Below are 21,585 nucleotides of genomic sequence, written 5' to 3'. Positions count from 1 at the left end.
TAAAATTATTTGTTTTAAAGTATACTAGTAAACATCTTAGCACTAACTCCAGAGAATGTATGTTATCTCTTGGCTCCTATCTTACTATCCAGAGTATGGGAGCACTTGTGTAGCAGTCAGATGCTTTACATGTTATTTTGTAGCAGTCAGATGCTTTACATGTTACTGACATACTGTATGTTTCTCCCCGAAACATACAGTATGTCAGTAACAGAGACCACAATATGGTAATCTTTACTCTTAGAGTTGTTATAGTGGATTCGGCATTGGACTAGCAGAAAAAAGAATTTCATTTCTTTTATGTGTACTAGTCAGTTACCTGCCCTTGGACAAGTCACATAATCTATCATCGTTTTCCTACCTGTATATAAAATGGAGTTAATAATTATCCCTGCCTTGCATATCACAGATAAATGGATCTATATGTGTGCACATTTAAGTACATACATGCATATCAAAATGAGACATTCAAATTTAAAAACAGAAATTGCTATTTGTTTTTGAAATCAATCTATTAATAATCTAGCTCCCAACTGAAAGGTCTGGATCAATCATAAATTACTTCTCAATGAGAATGATATCTGCTTAAATTTTACTGTTGGCAGTATTATGGGAGATGCCTCTCTTTTTGACTCCCTCCACCCAGCCTGCACCCCACTTTAGGCCTTCCCCATTCTATTATCTGTCAGTGGGTTATGTATATATGTTCTTGGAATTTGATATCTATTTGTACTGACTCTAGTTTTATTTAAACTATTTTCAGAGCTTAAGATGCGGGACCACAGGAGTGGTGACTTTCATCAGAGGCAACATGCTGCATGTGGCCTGGGTGGGCGACTCCCAGGTGATGCTTGTGAGAAAGGGCCAAGCTGTTGAACTAATGAAGCCACACAAACCAGACAGAGAAGTAAGTATTGTCTGGTTATTAAGTAAGATTCTCTTAAAACATAATTATCACCATTATCTCAGCATCCATGCCCACCTTCCAAAGGAGAAATAAAGAGAAACTTTCCAGAAAGCTGATGAATATATCTGTTGTTTACTGTTAATGTAGATGAATAAATCCTGCATCTAATTGTATGCTTCTTTACATTGCATTGCTGTTTAGGATGAAAAGCAGCGAATTGAGGCCCTGGGAGGTTGTGTAGTCTGGTTTGGTGCCTGGCGAGTGAATGGAAGTCTGTCGGTCTCCAGAGCTATTGGTAGGAAAAACCAATTAATTTTTGTTTCTCTAACTTGTCCTCATTGTCTTATGTTAAGTCTGATACAAGAAGAAGCCAGAGATGATAATTTATATTATCAATGTACTTTTTATTATTTAAAATAGCAGCTGGATGGTGGCTCTGTAAATTATTTAATTAACCTACTCATTTATATGCTTAAGAGAACTTTATTAAGAAACAGAACTTACTAGTTTCTATCTCCCCTTATTTTTTTAAAAGGAAGTCTTTAATCTTTGGTACACAAATCCACACAATCCTCATTTCATTTCATTGTGGGTCATATTTAGTTTAAATAACTATTTTCCAGAAAATGGAAACCTCCCCCCATTTTTTATCTTTATGTCATTCATTATGAATTTAAAAAATATATATATTTTATTGATTTTTTACAGAGAGGAAGGGAGAGCGATAGAGAGCTAGAAACGTCGATGAGAGAAACATCGACCAGCTGCCTCTTGCACACCCCCTACCGGGGATGTGCCCGCAACCAAGGTACATGCCCTTGACCAGAATTGAACCTGGGACCTTTCAGTCCGCAGACCGACGCTCTACCACTGAGCCAAACCGGTTTCGGTCATTCTGAATTTTTAAATGACTAAACAACAGAGAACAAACCCATGGGGAAAATATTGTGCTTTTTAGATGAAAATAATTTTCTATATGAGGGTAATAATTTGCTAGATAACTCTGGAGTTTCAAAGAATCTGCTCCCTAGGACCTAAATTCTTCAAGAGAAGGGTAAGTCAACAAAACTGTCTAAAATTTAGAGAGTAAACAGCTAAATTGATTGGACAAAGTTCAAGAGTATAAGTTCAGAGAATTGAGTTATAGTCTACTTTGTCTTTGTTTCACTTTTGTACCTGAGTTCATTTTAGTTTTCATGTCTTAGCTTTATTTTCTGTTGTTGTTTTTGAAGAATCAATCAATGTGAGTGCCTATATGGGTGATATGCATATGTGCATATATACTGCAGTTCTTCATCACAGCTTCCTAAAGAAATGAGGTAATCTGACATAGGGATAACATGGATTAATGGAATTTACCTCTAATCCCCAACTTTTGCTAATCATTACCAAAAATCTCAAAGGCTGATTCAGTTTCACCACCGATGTGAGTTGTTCCTCCCACTCTCGGGAAGGTACTGGCAAGCTGTGAAGTGGCCCAAATGTGGGTAGCAGAAGGCTGAGAGAAAGAAAAATTCTGCAAATATCTCCTTAAAAAGTGGGAAAGTTGGCTTTATCTTATGACTGAGGGAGTTATTAGGAACTCTGGAATAAGGCCAAATAGGGAAAATTTCCCATTTCTAAAACATTCTATATAGAATCATTTTTTGACAATTCCAACCAAAGACCTCTTCCTCTTGATCTTCCCATCTTTGTCAGTGTTTGAGAGGTATCTTTTATGCCTGTTATAGAACCAGCTTTACTAGGGAGATACTTGACTTTTCTTGTTTCTAAAAATATAACACATGAGGAAACTAAAGCGGGAAGAGTGTCCTTGACAAAGTGACAGTCTAGGACAGAATAAGCCGACTCGACAGAGGAAGTGACTGTTGTGTTGGGCATGGAGGACGGTATTCAGGGAGGAAACCCCAGGTTCAGGGATGTAATCCATGGGCGTCTGAAAGAGCGTTGTGTTTAGGAACAGAGGCTGGGGCAGGGGTGGAAGTGCTGGTGCTAAGTTGTGAAGGGGCTAAGTAGTCTGGGCTGTACCAGGTGTTGAGCAGAGGGGCCCACATGATCAGGTTTGTAATGACGGTTTGTAAGACAGACTAAAGAAGAAAGCCTAGATGAATGATTATTCAGGAAGCTGTTGATACACTTTTACAGAGATGAGGCAGCTAAAAAGGGATACAGAGGGTATAAATTGATGGGATAGAAATGACAGTTTGTGGGGGAAGAGGAAAGCTAACTTCCAGGCTTCTGACTTGTGTGACTGAGAAGATAAAGCATTTGTCATAAAGCAGCAGCAATTTGGTGGGTGGGAAGGTGGGCAAAAGAGTTCATTTTGGATATATTTTATATTCTATGTACCTGTGGTATGTTTTGGAAAAGATAATTTATATGCAGCTGGGAATACAGATCTGGAGTTTAGCGGAGTTCTGAATTAAATATAGAGATTTGGGAACTCATCCCATTTTGGCAATAATAGCAACTTCTGAAGCACCATATATATTAGTATGGATGACATTGCCCAAGAGCCTCATTCCTTAAGGTAGAATAACATAATGAAGTCAGCTCTCTGGGTTTGTATCTTGGATATGCCACATTACAAGCTGTGGGCTTTGGGAAGTTTTATTTCTCTGTTTCTATTTGTTCTTTGTAAAATGTGAACAGTAACAGTGCCTAAGCCCATGGTCGGCAAATTGCGGCTCACAAAGCCACACGCGGCTCTTTGGCCCCTTGAGTGTGGCTCTTCCACAAAATACCATGGCCTAGGCAAGTCTGTTTTGAAGAAGTGGCGTTAGAAGTTTAAGTTTAAAAAATTTGGCTCTCAAAAGAAATTTCTTTTTTAAAATATATTTTATTGAATTTTTAAAGAGAGGGAGTTAGAAACATCGATGAGAGTCATCAATCAGCTGCCTCTTGCACGCCCCCTACTGGGGATGTGCCCGCAACCAAGATACATGCCCTTGACGGGAATAGAACCTGGGACTCTTCAGTCCGCAGGCCAATGCTCTATCCACTGAGCCAAACCGGTTTTGACATCAAAAGAAATTTTAATTGTTGTACTGTTGATATTTGGCTCTGTTGACTGAGTTTGCCGACCACTGACCTAAGTCATAAAGGTTTTGTATTAAATAGCACAATACATGCACCACACTCAAGAGTTCTGTATGTCACAGTCTTAAACAGTGATTGTTAGTGTTTAAGATTCTAAAATTTATTTTGAGAGAGAGGAAGAGAAACATCGATGTGAGAGTGAAACAATCGGCTACCTCCTGCACGCCCCCAACCAGGGACCCGCCGCACCCCAGGCACGTGCTCCAACTGGCAACTCTTTGGTGCACAGGAAGGTGCCCAGGGCTGTTCGTACAATATTTTTAAAAATATATTTGTTTTGATTTCAGAGAAGGGAGAGGCAGATAAAAACATCAATGATGAGAATCATTGATTGGCTGCCTCCTGCACACCCCCTCCAGTAGATGGAGCCTGCAACCTGGGCATGTGCCCTGACCGAGAATTGCACAGTGACCTGACACTCAGCCACTGAGCCACGCAGCTGTGCTGTCAGTACGATGGTTAAGTGAAGGAGATAGTGAAGAAAAAAAGAGGGGATCAGAGTTTTAGAAGCAGGTATCTCAGACGCTAGGGGAGGAGGGTTTCTAGGAAAAAAGTAGTGAACAGGGTCAAGTGCTGCAAAGGTCAAGTGAGAAGTGGGTTAAGAAAAAAGACCTGGAATTTTGAAAACAGGGAATACAGCAGTTCCTTGCATAATGTACCTTGTAGATAAACTAATGATTTGGGAAAGGGTTGCTTTCATTGTTTTTGGTTTTTTTTAGATTTTAGATCAGACCCTGTTTATGCAATTAAGGAAGAGAACAAGTAGAAGAGAAATTGAACAGGAGAGAGAGAAAAGAAATGGTGGAGAGGAACTGAGGAAATTCAGGATTGATAAACTTGATCTGCCTAAATCCAGTAGTTTAATTGGAAGAGGGAGTTGAAAATGAGAGATTTAGAAAACTCATGGCATAAAATAGAGGGCTAAATGGGGACAAGAAAAAGGATTCCTAAGCAGAGTTCAACTCTATTTAGGAAAAAATGACCCTTCAAGCTTTGAAAATTAAAAGCTTTAAAGCCCTTTCAGATGTATGATGCAAAGTTGACTAAAGCATGGTGTTTCCTAGCATATGGAGAGAGGATGTCTTCAACAAAAGGATGTTGCCATTTCTTCCATGAAATGGATAAACCATGCCCTCCTACCAAGTTTGGGGGCAAAATGTCATGAATTTGACATCCATTCTGGCTTTTCACCTGCTCTACCAACTGTAGAGCAGGTGAAAAGCCAGAATTCTGGCAACATTTCTTTTGCAAATCTTTGTATGTTCTGTTCTAAACTAACAGTTGCAGTAGCCTTTTACTTGACACACTAAAACAAGATTTTTGGGAACAGCATGACTCAGATCACATTTATTTTTAGAGCTGGGATTCAGAAAATAATGATGATGATAACAATACAGTGAGGTGAAGTAGCAGAGGGGGAACTTTGTGAAGTAGATTTGTGGAGGACACTGAACCCCATGATTGGAGTTTTAACTAGCATTTCCAAACTAGCTAATTGAAAGGCATCATATTATAGAAGTGAAATCAAATCAAAACCATGCTTGAGGAAGATGGTTCTGGCTACTGTATGAAAAAGATAGTTTCTTACCTTGTAGATAAACTAATGCAGGTAAATATATTCAGTATTTGTTTTTTAGGGTATCCCTTTCAAAATGCTGGGTGGGGCATGTGGCCCACTGTTGGTGCTAGCCAAGTTCTCCATAGGGTTCCTATTCAGCTTTCTGGGTCTACTTGAGGATTAAAAAGGAATGTGAAATGTTGGGGGAAACCTATATCAAATACCAGAAACAGTGACAATGTAACCAGATAACTTAAGTATATTTATCTTTATCTTCCCTTACTCAAAATGTCCAGTTTTAGTACAATGGAAAGGTTAATAATTGATGAGGGCTTTTAACAAGTGCTAGGATTTGGACCTAGGCAGTGGTGACTCATGCTGGCCTCCTTAAACCACTAAGCTGCCTGTCACTGCTTTACAAATGATAAAAGCACTTTGTAAATTTTTAAAAAGTATTATTTATTGATGAATTATGATATCCTAATCTAAGAATTACTGCTTAATACTGTTTGTTTTTTATGTTAAGAAATAAGTATCCCTTGTTGTAAGGAATAATCTATTAGGTTACCCGATAGGGTAAGGACCCTTTTTGCTAGTTCTCTCCAAATCCCTAAGGAAAACAATGCATTTGGAAGTGCTCTGGATCCAGAAGTTCCAAACTGCACTATAGATGATGGCTTGTCTTAATAGTCTGTGATGGAAACCAACCTCAGTGTGTGGGCCCAAGGTCTCCAGTCTGTCTCTACTCCCAGCACCCTATATTCAAATAGGTATTAGTCCCTAACAGTTCCGTCTTCATAATCCTGTTCGTTCAACCCAGGACCCTTCTCTGCCCGGTGATAACTTCTTCAAGGCCCAGCTATAATGTCATTCTGTAAGTGGATGAGCTGAGCAAATAGGGTTTTGGGGGTTCTTACAGTTGTTCACAGGTGAAGGATGAGTAATAAAGACAGAAGGGGCCGAGACCGGTTTGGCTCAATGGATAGAGCGTCGGCTTGGGGACTGAAAGGTCCTGGGTTCGATTCTGGTCAAGGGCATGTACCTTGGTTGCGGGCATATCCCCAGTTGGGGGTGTGCAAGAGGCAGCTGATCGATGACTCTCTCTCTCATCGATGTTTCTAACTCTCTACCTCTCTCCCTTCCTCTCTGTACAAAATCAATAAAATATATTAAAAAAAAAGAAGGGGATGAGCAGAAACAATTTGAAGAAAAAAGCAAGAATATGGTGGTTCCTAAAGATGAAAAAAATGATCATACACATTCTATTCTCTAGAAGTAATAAACACAGCAAAATTTAAAAACATAGAAAGCAAATTGGACTGGAAATCGAGACTAACATTCTAATTCACTTGTCTGAGGCTTGGGAAGACTTCCTGGCTTGTAGGAGTTGGACTTGATTTTTAAAAATCCCTGTAATTCAAGCCTTCCTTTTTGTTCACAGCATGAAACTTAATTTCTAAACAAGGATATAATAAGAATTAAGTGTTTAATAAAAATAAATGATCAGAACTTTGGTTTGTTTTTCAATGTAGATCTGTTCTCAAATCTCAATTGGATCAAAGTTAACCACCAGTAAAAGATCTACTAAATGCACAAGGTTTTCCTATGCAGGACTGAAGTTTCCAGTACAGCAACAAATTTAGATGTGACATTTGTTGCCATGCTCAGCTAAGCCTAAGTCATAGCTAGGGCATAAAATTCAGAGTCTAAGCTAGATAAGAAATTAAGCCCCGTTAATGACAATTATACAACTGAAAGTGAGGCATAAGCAGCATCTGATTATCAGAGAATTCAAGTATTCTCTAAAACTAGTTTATAAATTCTTTCCAGTAAATTCAGATCACAATTGCAGAATGTGGTCAGAGTCATAGCATTGGCCATGCACATTCTTATAAGCAAAGTAAAGCAAAATCTGACCTATGTTCTAATTTCCACAGGAGATGCTGAACATAAGCCATATATCTGTGGGGAAGCAGATTCTGCCTCTACTGTGTTGGATGGAACTGAAGACTACCTCATTCTGGCCTGCGATGGCTTCTATGACACCGTGAACCCTGATGAGGCAGTGAAAGTTGTATCTGACCACTTGAAGGAGAATAATGGAGACAGCAGCATGGTTGCCCACAAATTAGTGGCGTCAGCTCGTGATGCTGGGTCAAGTGATAACATCACAGTTATTGTGGTTTTCCTGAGGGACATAAACAAAGCTGAAAATGTTAGTGAGGAATCAGACTGGACAGAGAACTCTTTTCAAGGAGGGCAAGAAGATGGTGGGGATGATAAGGAAAATCATGGAGAGTGCAAACGCCCTTGGCCTCAGCACCAATGCTCAGCACCAGCCGATCTAGGTTATGATGGGCGTGTGGATTCATTCACTGACAGAACTAGCCTGAGCCCAGGGTCCCAAATCAACGTGCTAGAAGACCCAGGCTACCTAGATCTCACACAAATAGAAGCAAGCAAGCCTCACACTGCTCAGTTTTTGCCACCAGTTGAGATGCTTGGTCCTGGTGCACCAAAGAAAGCAAATCTTATTAATGAGCTAATAATGGAGAAAGAATCAGTTCAATCATCACTGTCTGAATGGAGAGGTGCTGGAGCGTTTCCCTCTTCCTTTAATTTGGGTGTAACAGGGCAGCAGATATACAGAATGGAGAGTTCGTCTCCTGTCTGTTCTATGTTGGAAAATGAACAGTTAAAATTCCTGGGAAATAGAGTTTCTAGATTATCTCATTTACGCTATCACTACTTAAAGAGGTGGCATGGATTCAGGTTTAATCCAAAGTTTAATTCATTCCTCTCTGCTCAAGAGCCTTCCCACAAAGTAGGCACAAGCCTATTTTCACTTACTTCACGTGGGAAAAGAAATAGGATGTTAAGAAGTTCTCTGCCATTGAGGCAAAGTAGTTGGAAAGAGTATAATGAAAACATGAAGAAGCTCAGAAAGAGTAATGATATTCCATACCCAGATCTTCCCTGGAGCTGTAAAATATAATACTTTTTCTTTAGAATAGGCTAGTTAGCTCTCCCCCCATAAAACCACTATCAGAGTAGAAACAAGGTAGACATTTCTGAAATATGTGTGCTCATTATGAAATCATGGATGGCTCAATTCTTAAAAGTAAATAGATCTCTAGGAAACTCAAAATAGTGATTTCAATCAAAGTTTTTTGGCAGTTTCATTAGCAAAATTATACAACTGATCCCTGTAATGTATCTCCATACAACCCCACCCCAATGCCTCTTCACACCATTAGTGGAAGCTTGCAAGGTACTTATTTTTGTCAGGATATAGTGTTGAAATAATGCAGTTGAAATCTGGTCTGATATACCTAATATATCTTTGGAAAACTTAATGTAGAATTGATTTAGTTGAGGACTGTTCCTCAAAAGACTCGGGACTATGAGGAAAACCCTCCCTTGCCACTTTTTTGGTAAATAAAATACTATAAGCCATATGGGTTTTAACCGGTAACAACGGAAGTAGAAACCTAGTGTAAAAACGTCATTTTCAGACTTGTGAGGCACCATAAAGATTTCTTTTTTCCTCCCCCCGCCCCTTTTCTGTAACATAAAGGACAGCTTTTTTAATTATTTCCTAAGGCTGTAGCTATTTGGGAGTTTCATAACTTGTTATGGTGCTTTTAGTGGAATTTTTATTATTTGTCATACTAGAAGACCACTGTCAACTGGTTTCAACCTATGATGCTAACATATTTTTCACTGTACCTGCATCTCAGGAATAACACTGGTTTAATGGAGATGTCAAGTACATTTGAAAAGAAAATAGAATAACATTTCTATTTTTTCTCTCCCCCCCCATTTTTTTTAAAGGTCAAAGACAGCAAAAGCCATATACCACTATAAAATAAGTGGTATCCTAGCTGGTTTGGCTCAGTGGCTAGAGCGTTGGCCTGCAGACTGAAGGGTCCCAGATTTGATTCCAGTCAAGGGCATGTACCTCAGTTGCAGGCTCGGTCCCTGGCCCTGGTTGGGGGCGTGTGGAAGGCAACCAACTGATGTTTCTCTCTTTTCCACTCCCTTCTACTCCTCTAAAACTCAATAAATATCCTCAGGTGAGGATTAACAAAAATAAAAGTTTTAACTTTTCTGAAACTGTTTCCCCCAAGGGAATGAATTGGTGTGAGAGAGGTTGAAAGTGCTGCTTAAAGCGAGCCTGGAGGCCAAGGACAAGAGAGAGGACAGAATACTGAGACCAAGGTCTGCTTAGTTAGAAATGAAGAATACTTCATGCAGAGAGAGAGTGTGTGCTTCTCATTTCAATATTTATTTTTATATTTTACAATTGTCTGCTTTTTGCCATTTCTGCAGTTTCAAGTCAGAAGCACATCTTCAACTAAAGACAGCAAATAGAATAATTATCAGATTCATTCAATGAAGCAGCCTGATTCTGAGAATCATGAATGTCTCCACATGACATGTTACCCTCCCCTAGTCAACTGTGGACCAGACAAGTCAAAGGACAGGAGGTACTGCTATAGTGCTCATCACTCATTCTATCAGATAATGGGTGCTCTTGCTGAGGAACGTCCAATGCCTAACTATGTTTGTACATAGTACAGTTACTTTATGCTCTCCAGATCCATAAGGGAGGAGTAAAACCCCTGGATTTTAAAAAAGATACTTTGGGTTAAAACAGCTTCACTTTAGTGATGATCACATCATTAGTTCACATATTTTATTTTAAAAAATTGAATGTAATTAGACATTTTCAGTATTTGTTTTCTCTTGCTTTGAAGTAAGTCTTTTCTCGAGGCTTGTGACCAGAATCTCACAAGCCTGATATTTTACCCCCCCACCCCAATGGACCTCACACCTTTCATTTTCTCAAGCCTAGATCTTGTTAACAACCCATCAGGTGCAGTATCAGTTTCAAATACAATTATCTAAGGAGATAAGGAAACAGAGGCAGCAGAATATATTATAGTCCAGCATTTAGCAAAATTAAGATTTTTCTAGAACTAAAGTTTTTGATCAGAATAAAGATGGTGAGAGGAAAGAAGGTACAAGTGATAGTTTTTTTCAGTGGGGGAAAATGGTTGGATGAAATTGGGATCAACACAGACCACATCTTCAGGGGTCTGGATCTTGTAGACTTGACTACATAAGCAGTGTTAACTCCATTTTCATACCATAGCCCTCTAGAAAATAAAGCAAAGTAGTTCTAGTATGATCAAGTTATGAAACAGTATTGTAAAAAATAGAAAATTTTCATTTGTCCACATCCATATTTATAGAGTAGTTAGGTACCATTTGTAAGGTAAGTCCTTTAAAATTCTATAATACATATTAAAGTAGTGGTTATTGGTCTGATCTATTCTGCTCTTGGTTCTATAAACCAGATAGAAGCAGTGCTTTGTGAAGTGCAGTGTGTTATATCTTAATGCCACTGGCGATAGAAAGTAGTTCCCTTCAGTTCAAATCCAGTGCCCTTATTTGCTGCTTGCTGATGTGAGCAATAAGTATTCTCTAACTAATGGTTTTTACACATTTCTGTAACTTGTACTTTAAGATGGTGTATCTGGCTGGTGATTGTAAAAATATTAGATAGATATAAAAGTATCTATATAATATATATTAACTGTTAATGCTGAGGTATAGTCTGTGAACTATGTGTTTTGTACTTTTACTCACTGTGTAATTTAGTGGTGGTGAAAGTTCTACAGTCTTTAAGAGTGGCAGTATCCCTTTTTGAATTTAACATGATCTGCATCAATTTGTTTGCCTGCTAAAGTTTTGTTAGAATAGGAAATAGTAAAACAGTGTAAACAAGAAAGTATAGTATTGGTTAGGGAAACAGACTTCAAGTCACCAACTAAAGTGATTATAAACACCTTGTATATTCACTGTGAGTTTCAAAGGAAATCACCCTAATTTGTTCACTTTCTGGATTTCTATTGAGAGTGAGCTGATATTAAGCAGCACTATCACATCAAACACTGGGGCTCTCAGTACCAGTTAGGTCTCGACTAAAGAGGATGGTGGAAATACACATGTATATATTTTTACTTTACCTAGAAATGCCATCCATTGTCCTTGAATTAATAAAATTAAAGTTACTGTTTTATTTTTGAGGATCTTAAAAGTAACACCTTTTCCAAGGACAGTGTCGGCAACATCAATGTCAATATTGAGCCTGACCACATTATAGTGGTACAGTGCCCACATGGTGGTATGGTGTCATGCTGTATCTCCCTGATAATCACCATTTTGGAGTACTAAGCCAAATTTGTGTTCTAATGGGCAGATGAAAACGATGCAGAAAGTTCAGTGTTTACAGATAAAACTGCTGTGGTTTAAGCACTTCCTTCCCCATCAGAAGCTGACCAAGGCTTTGTAAGAAAGTGATCTAAATAATTATTTTGATGTTTAAACATAATGTGTTCCCTCAGTGGTCATTCTCACCTAAGCAAGGCCATAAAAGGTAATAGATACCCACCAACTCTTATGTTCCGACCTGTGAATAGCTTAAGATTTTTTTTTTTTAAAACAAGATACCGCCAGTGTTATAACACGACTATTTTCCAGACAAATGGTACTGTGTTGAAAATTACTTCCTCTAGCAGCATTTTATCTTCTATTTGAAGATTATTTATTGTACTATTTAGAAAGTATGAAGATAGGGAACTCCAGACGGACATAACAGTTGTTCTGGAAAGGAACACTCCAATAACCTTTGCTGTGTTAGATAGCCCACAGATGTATCGCCAGAACCTCCTCTAGGTGCTCTTTGGTGAGAGACAGGCTTTGTCCTCGTGTTCATGACATTTCTCTGCAAAGAAATTCTCTATGGAGTGAAGTGAATGAAGTAAATCATTTCTTTCCAAGTAAACTTAAGAACCTGCTCTCCATCTCACTCTTGAGTTCAGTTGCAATCACCAGTGATCCTTCATATTTCATTAAAACTGTTCATTCAGGTGAGAAGTATGTTGAAATTTTGCCAATATCTTAATAAAACCCAGCAATTTAAAACCACTAGTCATTTGTCTTTTTATTCAAAGGAAATATACTTAGTGCTGAAATTTAGCTTGATTCCCTCAGAACAAATTAAAATCTTGAGGTGATAGTTTTCTTAAACTTTAAAGCAGAAATATTGTTTTAAAAAGTTGCTAGGGTTGCTCTGTTATTTCCTTCCCTGAAAATACATAAGATATATTTTATCTTCTACATGTTTTCCCTGTAAGTTTAAGTGGGGAGGTGGTGTTGGGAGAAATAGAGGGGTTAGTATCCTCAAATAGATGAAGAATAGGACCTGCCAAATGCTAAGTGTTAACCCTCAAATCTACCAACTACTTTATTCTTTAAACTGCATCCAACCAGTTTATTCTTTCCTTTTTGTTTTAAATTGCAAAGAAAGGAAAATAATCAGGTGAGTTGCATTTGAAATTCTGTCTGGAAGTTTGCTGTTAAGAGAGTTAATAGGAGATAGAGACAAAGGTTGGGGGTGGAAGTGAAGTTAATAAAGCAAGACACCTGCATCTAAGTGAATGGAATTAAACATGCAAAACAAGTAAACCTAATAAACTGCACTGTTCACTCTTCCCACCACTAAGTCCAGAAAGCACTTAAATCCCTAATTCCCTAAATTCATTCAGCACTTAGTATGATTTTATATGGAAATGAAAGAGAGCAAGAATTAAAACAACAAAGGTCTGAAAATCATATTTGAAGTTTGCTAAAGCTGGGAATAAAAGAAAAGGAATATTGTGAGAGTAAATAGTATTTATACTTGAAAAAAATCTAACATACTATTTACTTGTTTCTTTTGGAAAGAGATGTTTTGTGAACTAACAAACCCATAGAACAATGATTCTCAACCTTTTTAATGCCATGACCCTTTAATACAGTTCCTCATGTTGTGGCGACCCCCAACCATAAAATTATTTTCATTGCTACTTCATAACTGTAATTTTGCTACTTTATGAATCGTAATGTAAATATCTGTTTCCCAATGAGCTTAGGCAACCCTGCTAGCGGTTCTCAACCCCATCGGAAAACACAGATATTTACATTACGATTCATTAACAGTAGCAAAAATTAGTTATGAAATAGCAGCGAAAATAATTTTATGGTTGGGGGTGGCCACAACATAAGGAACTGTATTAAAGGGTCATGGCATTAAAAAGGCTGAGAGCCACTGCCATAGAAGAACACATAAGAGCTGTGGGACAATATCAATTTAACATATGCATAATTAGGATCCTAGAAGAGAAAGATAATGGGCAGAAAAAATAATGGCTGAAAATTTTCCAAAACTAATGATAGATACCAAATGATAGATCCAAGAAGCTCAGAACACTAAGCAGGTTACCTACAGGGTGGGGAGAACACAACTCTTTCCAAATGGTTTCATTGGCAAATTCTGATCAAGGGTAACACCAATTCTATACATTCTTTCAGAAAAGACGATTCAGTTTATTAGGACAGCATTAATCTGATACCAAATTAGATGAAAACAGAAATACAGACCAATTAACAATCCCTCATGAATATAATTTAAAAATCCTCAGCAAAATATTAGCTAACAAGTATCACTACATACTTACTAGAATAACTCAAAAATAATGACAGGACCAAGTGTTTATGGGATGATACTAGTACCCTCATTATGTTGGTGGGCATGCAAAATGGCAGTTTCTTCTAAATCACATGACTCAGTGAAATGACTTCTGTCACCAAATACCTGCAGTTAGGCCAAACCTGAGAGGTTAAAGGCAAAGTCCTCCACGAGACTGCTCACTTCAGATGCCAGGTTTGGAAGTCCCAGGTCACCAGTTGGCTACAAATTTGGGAGTTTCCACCATTGCCCATTAGGTTTGATAACTGGCTTGAGCAGCTTTCAGGAAATATTTGCTACAATTCCAGTTTTATAAGGACACAAATCAGAACCAGGGGAAAGGAGACACACAACAGGGTGAGGTGTGGAGTCCCAATGTGAAACTCCCCGGTGATCAGGGCATGTTACCCTCCTGAACCATCAACACATGACAGTGCAGAGTATTGCAAACAAGGAAGCGCATTCAGAGCTTCGGTGTGCGAGTTCTTACTGGGTTTTTCACTTGGTAGCCACAACTGACTCACAAGGACGAACAATTCAGGCTCACATCATGTGACTCCTAGCCCCAATCCTCTAATCACAAGTTAGTCTTTCAGCATGGCAGCCACATCCTGAGTCATCTCTTTAGCATAAACCATCAGGATCCACACTCCTATCACTCGGAAAGTTCTAAGTACTAAGAGGCTATATCCCAAGAACCAGGGACAAAAGCCAACCAAATTCTCTATTAACACCCAGCAATCCCACTCCAAGGCATATATTACCTTACAGAATGGAAATGAATGTTCACACAAAAACCTATACAGCTGAAACCGGTTTGGTTCAATGGATAGAGCACATGTGTCAAACACAAGGCCCGCGGGCCAAATCCAGCCCGCCAGGCCTTGCAATGTGGCCCGCACCGCGCTGTCATCACTGCACTCCGCTGTCAGTTTATGACATTGTCAGTTTATGACTGTTCAGTAAACCATTCGGCCCGCGATTTAGGCTGGATTTTAGATTTTGGCCCCTTCTCTGATTGAGTTCGACACCCCTAGGATAGAGCGTTGGCTTGAGGACTGAAGGATCCCAGGTTCAATTCCGGTCAAGGGCATGTACCTTGTTTGCGGGCATATCCCCAGTAGGGGGTGTGCAAGAGGCAGCTGATCGATGACTCTCTCATCGATGTTTCTAACTCTCTATCTCTCTCCCTTACTCTCTGTACAAAATCAATAAAAAATATATTAAAAAAAAAACACAACCTATACAAAATGTTTATAAAGTTCATTATCACCCCAAGACTGGAAATAAACCAAATGTCCTTCAAGGGGTAAATGAATAACCTGTGGTACATTTATACAGTGAAATAGTACTTAGCAATAAAAAGGAATGAAGTACCAATTTACAGAAGATGGATGAGACTTAACTGCATTTTGCTAAGTGAAAGGCTACAATACTTCTGTATGACACTGTAAATGGGAAAACTAAAAGGACAGAGAACTACCAGGGGCTGGGTGTTGGGGGTACTGAGCTCTCTGTACAGTAGTATATACATGACTGTATTTGTCAAAAGCCACAGAATTGTATTAGCATAAAGGCAATTTTAATATATGTAAATTAAAAAACCAACCAGGATGTGTGGGGGAAGACAGAATGTAGACTGACAGCTGAATCTAACTAAATTAAAAGGAGCCATATAATCACACCGGAGAGACTAGGGAAAAAGGAACTAGTGTAATTGAATCGTAATATTTAAATAACTTTGGAAAAAAGTGTTTTGATATCACACTAAAAGGTTAAAATCTGTACAGAAACGCTGTTGGTGAATTTGTTTCTCATAAGAGTACAGGTCAACAAGTCTTTGTTTCTAAATACTATTGTCCAAAAAGGAGGGCAGGGATGAGCCTGAAGCATCCTGTGGGGGCAGGGAAGGAAAGGAAGGAAGGAGACACTGGGAACATATCAAAAGGATACAGGAGCTAACCTGAAAGAGCTTCAAATAGCCAAAACTGGGGCAAACTGCACTGCAAAATAATGACAGTACTGGAACACAATTCAAACAATAAATATCCATGAGTCAAAACTCATGTAAATAAGTAGCTGGGGGAGGGGGAGAGGGAGGAGGGATGGAGAAGAGACTTTTCCTTAAGAATTCTAATAATAAATGTAGAAGAAATAACAAACACCATTAGAATACTGCAGTAATAAATACCATAGTTAAGATCTCCTTGATGCTAAAATTAGCTGTTAAGAACAGAAATAATATCTGCACAGTCTAAAAAGTATTTGCCCCAAATACTTAGTATTTACGAAGGGGAAAATACTAACGGGGAATTGTGACAGACACCACCATAACCAAATAAGATTAACATCACCAATAATAAGCATCTGCACCAAATAGCTCCTGATCCGATGCCCTTGGAATGGTATTATCACCTCTGTGGTAGCCTTCCCAATAACACATAATCTCAACTGAAAATGAGAAAATATCAGACAAATCCAAACAGAGAAACATTCTATAAAATACAGTTGACCCTTGAACAAGACAGTGGTTAGAGGCTGTGACTTCCCACACAGTCAAAAGTTCTGACTCCCCCAAAACTTTAGTCATCCCCGGGTATCTGTGGGGGATTGGTTCCAGGAGTCACCAAAACCCATGAATGCTCAAGTCCCTTATATAAAATGTCGAAGAACAATGCATACAGGCAGCATACTGTTTTTGTTCCTTGGTTGGCTGAATAAGCAGGTGTAAAACCCAAAGACAAAGAGGGCCAAACTATATACTTATTAGAGAAAAAAAAAAACATGCATGTAAGTGGACTTGGGAGTTTAAACTCATGTTTTTCAAGGGTTAACTAGAATTGGTTGTCTTCAACAATGTCAAGGTCATGAAAAACAAGAAGAGGAACTGTCACAGATTGAAGGAGACATGACAACTAATTGCACTGTGGCATCCTGGTCTGGATCCTGGAACAGAAAAAAGGGCGTTAGTGAAATAACTGGTGAAATCTGAATAAATTCTGTAGTTAACAGAATTATAAATGACTAATTTCTTTGTTTTGTCTACTATTCTATAGTTATGTAAGATGTTAACAAAAGGAGAAGCTGGGTAATAGTTATACAGGAACTCAAGATTTTTGCATGTGTTTGTAAATCTCAAGTCATCTAAAAACATTTTAAAACGTCACAATCTTTAGGTTTTTAATCACGAGATATTAAAACGATGCGTTTGGTTCAAGTATGGTATATTGGAAAATGTACTAGCAATTCATTCCGTTCTTGCTAATGGTGTTGAACCTTGAGAGAACCACACAACCTCCCCGAACCTATTCCTCTGCCAAAATGGTCTGATGCACAACTTATCCACCTCCAAGGTTACTTCAGGGTTCAATGACACAGGTGGTCCAAGCTGTACAGAAATAATATGCTTGTGCAAAATGCAAGTGTTAACACTTTATCTTTAGGCCTAAGAGAAAACAATATTAAGTAGATATTTTCTAGGAACGAAAAGGTAAAAATAATTAAATACCGAGCAAGGTGACGGTGGAAGAAAAGTCTAAGACAAACTATGTTTTTCAGCAAAAGAGGGAACTTTTTTTTTCTTTAAAAGTGGGGACTCTGTAACGGTAGAGCAGAGCAACGGATTAGAAATTGGTTCCTCATAAAGATTGTAGGTGATGACAGCTATACTTGGGGAAATGGGAGAGATCTCATCTGCACCAGATCTTTTGCAGACCAGAACAAGAACAACCAATGGGGAGAGGGGGAAAAGAACTGGTATCTTCCCTCACTGCTATCTAAAATTTAGTACAGCCAAAGCAGGCACACCGCATCAAAGAGGGAAAGCACGAGGGTGCCTGACACCACTGGGGACTTGGACGCGGACTTGGTATGTAATATGGCTAGAAATAAGGGAAGGAATCACGTTTTCCAAAGATCCCACTACTAAAAGTTAACAGGTACTTCATCTTTGAAGAAATTTTTAGGTCTGTAGGTTTATGATTCTAGAATGATAGCAGCTGCCTATATCCACAAAACTAAACACAAACAACTAATTAAACGTTCAATCTTTTTTTTTTAACTTAAAAATCATGCTTTCTTAAGCTTAAGCCTTCTATATTAAAAAAAAAAAGTGACATTCTTATAAATTCTAATGACAGAAGTCAGCAAACTATCTCTTAAAGAGGTGAAAGTAAATATTTTAGACCCTGGGAATCAGGTTTCGTTAGCAGCCACTCAACTCTGTCTTTGTAGGGAAAAGCAAGCTACTGACAATCTGTAGATGAATGGATGTGGCTATGATCCAATAAACTTTATTTACAAAAACAGACAGTGGTAGGGACTTGGCCCAAAGATAGTTGTTTGTCTGCCCCTTGAAAGAATGCTAGGTAAAAAATTGCTAATTGAACCCCAGATATTTTCTTCAAAGAATTGTGTGAATGTGTATATACACTGAGTGGCTAGACTATTATGATCTCTGAACGCATAATAATCTGGCCACTCAATGTATATCCTATATAATAAAAGGCTAATATGCAAATTGTCCCCTCGACCAGGAGTTCGACCAGCAGGCATGCTGGCCAACCACCCATGTCCCCTCCCCATGGCCAGGCTATCCGGACCCCACCCATGCACGAATACATGCACTGGGCCACTAATATATATATGTATATATGTGTGTATACATTCAGAGATGATAATAACCTGGCCACTCAGTGTATATTCTGCATATTTCTTGCTATTTCATAATTCACAAACATTAGTTGGTGTGAGATGGAACCCAACAAAACAAGCATAATTTTCTTATCATAGGAGAATGCTTTTGAGTACAGTAAGTTCTCATTTAACATCATCAGTAGGTTCTGCAACATTAAGCAAAACGACATAAAACAAAACAAATTTTACCACAGGCTAACCATATACACAAGAGTCGAGTTCCTATGTTAGTTCCTATGCCATCGAACAAAACGATGTTATCTGAGGCCCTGCTGGCCTGAGCTCATCTTTTAGTTCAGGGTGGGGAACCCTGCTTCTGCCAAGGGTCCTTTGAATATTTACAGCATCATTTGTGAGCCATACAAAATTATCAACTTAAAAATTAGCCTGCTATTTGGTCAACTCACCTCTCATACCTTGGCAGGGCCATACCAAATGATTTCACAGGCCTTACATGGTCTGTGGGCCGGATATTTCCCATCCCTGCTTTAGATACTTATAAATTTGTGTTTGTTTGTTTTGTTTTTTTTTTGTGAAACCTGTTGTCAACTTTAATTACAATATATATATTAACCAGGAGGATAGTTAATATTTCTTTAGAAGCTTAATTTTTTTTAAGGGATATATTTTATTCTTAAACATGGAGTCAGAATATGCTAAAAATGCATTGGGTTACTTGAACACAGAAGATAATATAAAAATTAAGTTAAAATAATTTCCCTATAGCCGAAACCGGTTTGGCTCAATGTCTAGAGCGTTGGCCTGCGGACTGAAAGGTCCTGGGTTCGATTCCGGTCAAGAGTATGTGGTTGCGGGCACATCCCCAGTAGTGGGTGTGCAAGAGGCAGCTGATCGATGATTCTCTCTCATCGATGTTTCTAACTCTCTATCCCTCTCTCTTCCTCTCTGTGAAAAATCAATAAAATATATTTAAAAAATAATTTCCCTATAGCCATAATAATAAAAAATAGTCTTACTGACATAATGAATTCAAACTCCACCAATTTAAAAGGGTCTCAACTAATTCTCCATCTAAAATAAGGGCAGTACTCCTGACTGTTTTTATACATAATAACCTGAGAGGATAAGAAAAGCCAAAAAAAAAAAAAAAAAAAAAATACTTAAGATCCAAGAGTGATCTAAATATCACTATGAAATTTTGGGAATTCAATGATTTTAAAAACCTCAAGGTCATGAAAAATAAGAGCAAAACTTAAGAACACTTCCTACATAATAAAAGTCCAATATGCAAATTGTTCCTTCTGGTGGTCATTCGACCAAGAGACCGAAGTTCAACCGCTCACTATGATGTGTGCTGACCACCAGAGGGCGGCAGTGGAACATGGCGGGTATTGGTGACGCCCTGCAACCTCTTGCCAGCTACCTGGAGCGGGGTTGACTGGGATAGAGGTGCGGGGAGTATGTGGGATGTCCGCCCGAGCTCGCTCTCACTCCCCCTGCTACCCCCTCCCCCAGGATGCCAGAGCCCTCTCCCTCAACCCCCCCCTCAGGTGCCCGGTGCCCAGGAGGAGCCTGCCCAGCACCCACGTGGTATCTTCTGGGTGAGCTGGGCCACAACTGCCAGGACCACAGGGGCCGGTTCACACAGGAACCGGTTTGCGAGGCTGGTTGGGAGAGAGTGTGTTGCCTGCCTGGCTTCCGTGTGGTACTGCTAGGTGGCCCAGAGGCCCATGCTGCACCCTGGCCCATGGCATCCGGCTGCACTCACCGAATCTCCACGCGGGGACTCGAGCACAGTGACTCAGGTGGAGGGAGTGCACGGGGGCCCAGGTGTTGCCCACGGTCCAGAGGTCAGCTGAGACTTGCCTTTCCATGCCAAATGCTCACACTTTGATCGCTGGCCAGGCCTAGGGACCACACCCGTGCAGGAATTTCATGCACCGGGCCTCTAGTATGATTACAAACTATGTTCCTATATGTACATATCTATGCTAAAGTTTCATTTATAAATTAGGCAGAGTAAGAGATTAACAACAATAAAATAGAACAATTTATAGCAATACTCTCCAGTAATTTTCCCGTTTTTCAGTCCAAATCTATTCCTGAATCTACTTGATGCCACTCATTTCAGGGGATCCCTTGCTTAAGTCTTTCTATGGGCTCAATAATTGCTGGTGCAACACAAAGCAGGATAGCACCAGATTTTGTCACACTACAAAACGTCGCACAATTTAAAATGTATGTTTATATCTGGAATTTTCCATTTAATATTTTTGGATCACAGGTAACTGAAATCATGGAACACAAAACTATGGATAAGGGGATACTACTGTATATAGGTTAATGACCCCAGAGAATCTCATGGCTAACTCACTCATGCTAAGAAGCTAAATTCATTTCCCCAAGTGTGAAGAGTCTATTCTCAGGCTTTTCTTATTTCTTAAACACATGCAGTTTCACATATTTTGAAAATAAAAAGAATTACAAAGTCATATGGAAAAGCACTCAGGTCTATATAAAAACTGTATAGGTCCGTGGTCAGCAAACCATGGCTCTTCTACAAAATACCACAGCCTGGGTGAGTCTATTTTGAAGAAGTGGCGTTAGAAGAAGTTTAAAAAATTTGGCTCTCAAAAGAAATTTCATTCATTGTACTGTTGATATTTGGCTCTGTTGACTAATGAGTTTGCCAACCACTGGTATAGGTCAAGAAATAGCTAGGCACAATGAGAGATTCAAAGTGTCAATCACTTACGTTTATGGATTTATTTTTCTAAAAAACTCATA

The 21,585-nt window shown here is 38.9% G+C and overlaps 2 protein-coding genes across 7 annotated transcripts in view; one reads left to right on the top strand and one right to left on the bottom strand.

The window, feature by feature from the left end:
* The window catches only part of PPM1E (protein phosphatase, Mg2+/Mn2+ dependent 1E), a 77,076-nt gene extending 65,007 nt beyond the window's left edge, over positions 1 to 12,069 (top strand). The window contains exons 5-8 of one of the 2 annotated variants that reach the window (XR_014793042.1): positions 764 to 907; positions 1,109 to 1,202; positions 7,502 to 8,835; positions 9,897 to 12,069. Coding sequence is in view for 1 of the 2 variants with exons in the window: in XM_084862559.1 (XP_084718685.1) it covers positions 764 to 907; positions 1,109 to 1,202; positions 7,502 to 8,559 (1,296 nt within the window). In the remaining variant the exon portion in view is untranslated. Of the gene's footprint in view, positions 1 to 763; positions 908 to 1,108; positions 1,203 to 7,501 lie in introns of both variants that reach the window. The other variant, XM_084862559.1, reaches the window with a different exon arrangement.
* The window catches only part of LOC311610938 (E3 ubiquitin-protein ligase TRIM37), a 267,677-nt gene that overhangs the window by 176,554 nt on the left and 69,538 nt on the right, over positions 1 to 21,585 (bottom strand). The window contains exon 25 of one of the 5 annotated variants that reach the window (XM_084862543.1): positions 16,225 to 17,088. The exons of the other annotated variants lie outside the window; for them this stretch is intronic. Within the exon in view, the coding sequence (XP_084718669.1) occupies positions 17,058 to 17,088 (31 nt within the window). The 3' untranslated portion in view covers positions 16,225 to 17,057. Of the gene's footprint in view, positions 1 to 16,224; positions 17,089 to 21,585 lie in introns of those variants that run through there. 5 annotated transcript variants of the gene reach the window in all.

This window comes from Pipistrellus hanaki (assembly GCF_964339955.1).
Source record: "Pipistrellus hanaki genome assembly, chromosome: 16".
Classification (NCBI taxonomy): domain Eukaryota; kingdom Metazoa; phylum Chordata; class Mammalia; order Chiroptera; family Vespertilionidae; genus Pipistrellus; species Pipistrellus hanaki.
Note: the sequence above shows the minus strand (reverse complement) of the source record. Positions and strands in the feature narration are given on the sequence as shown.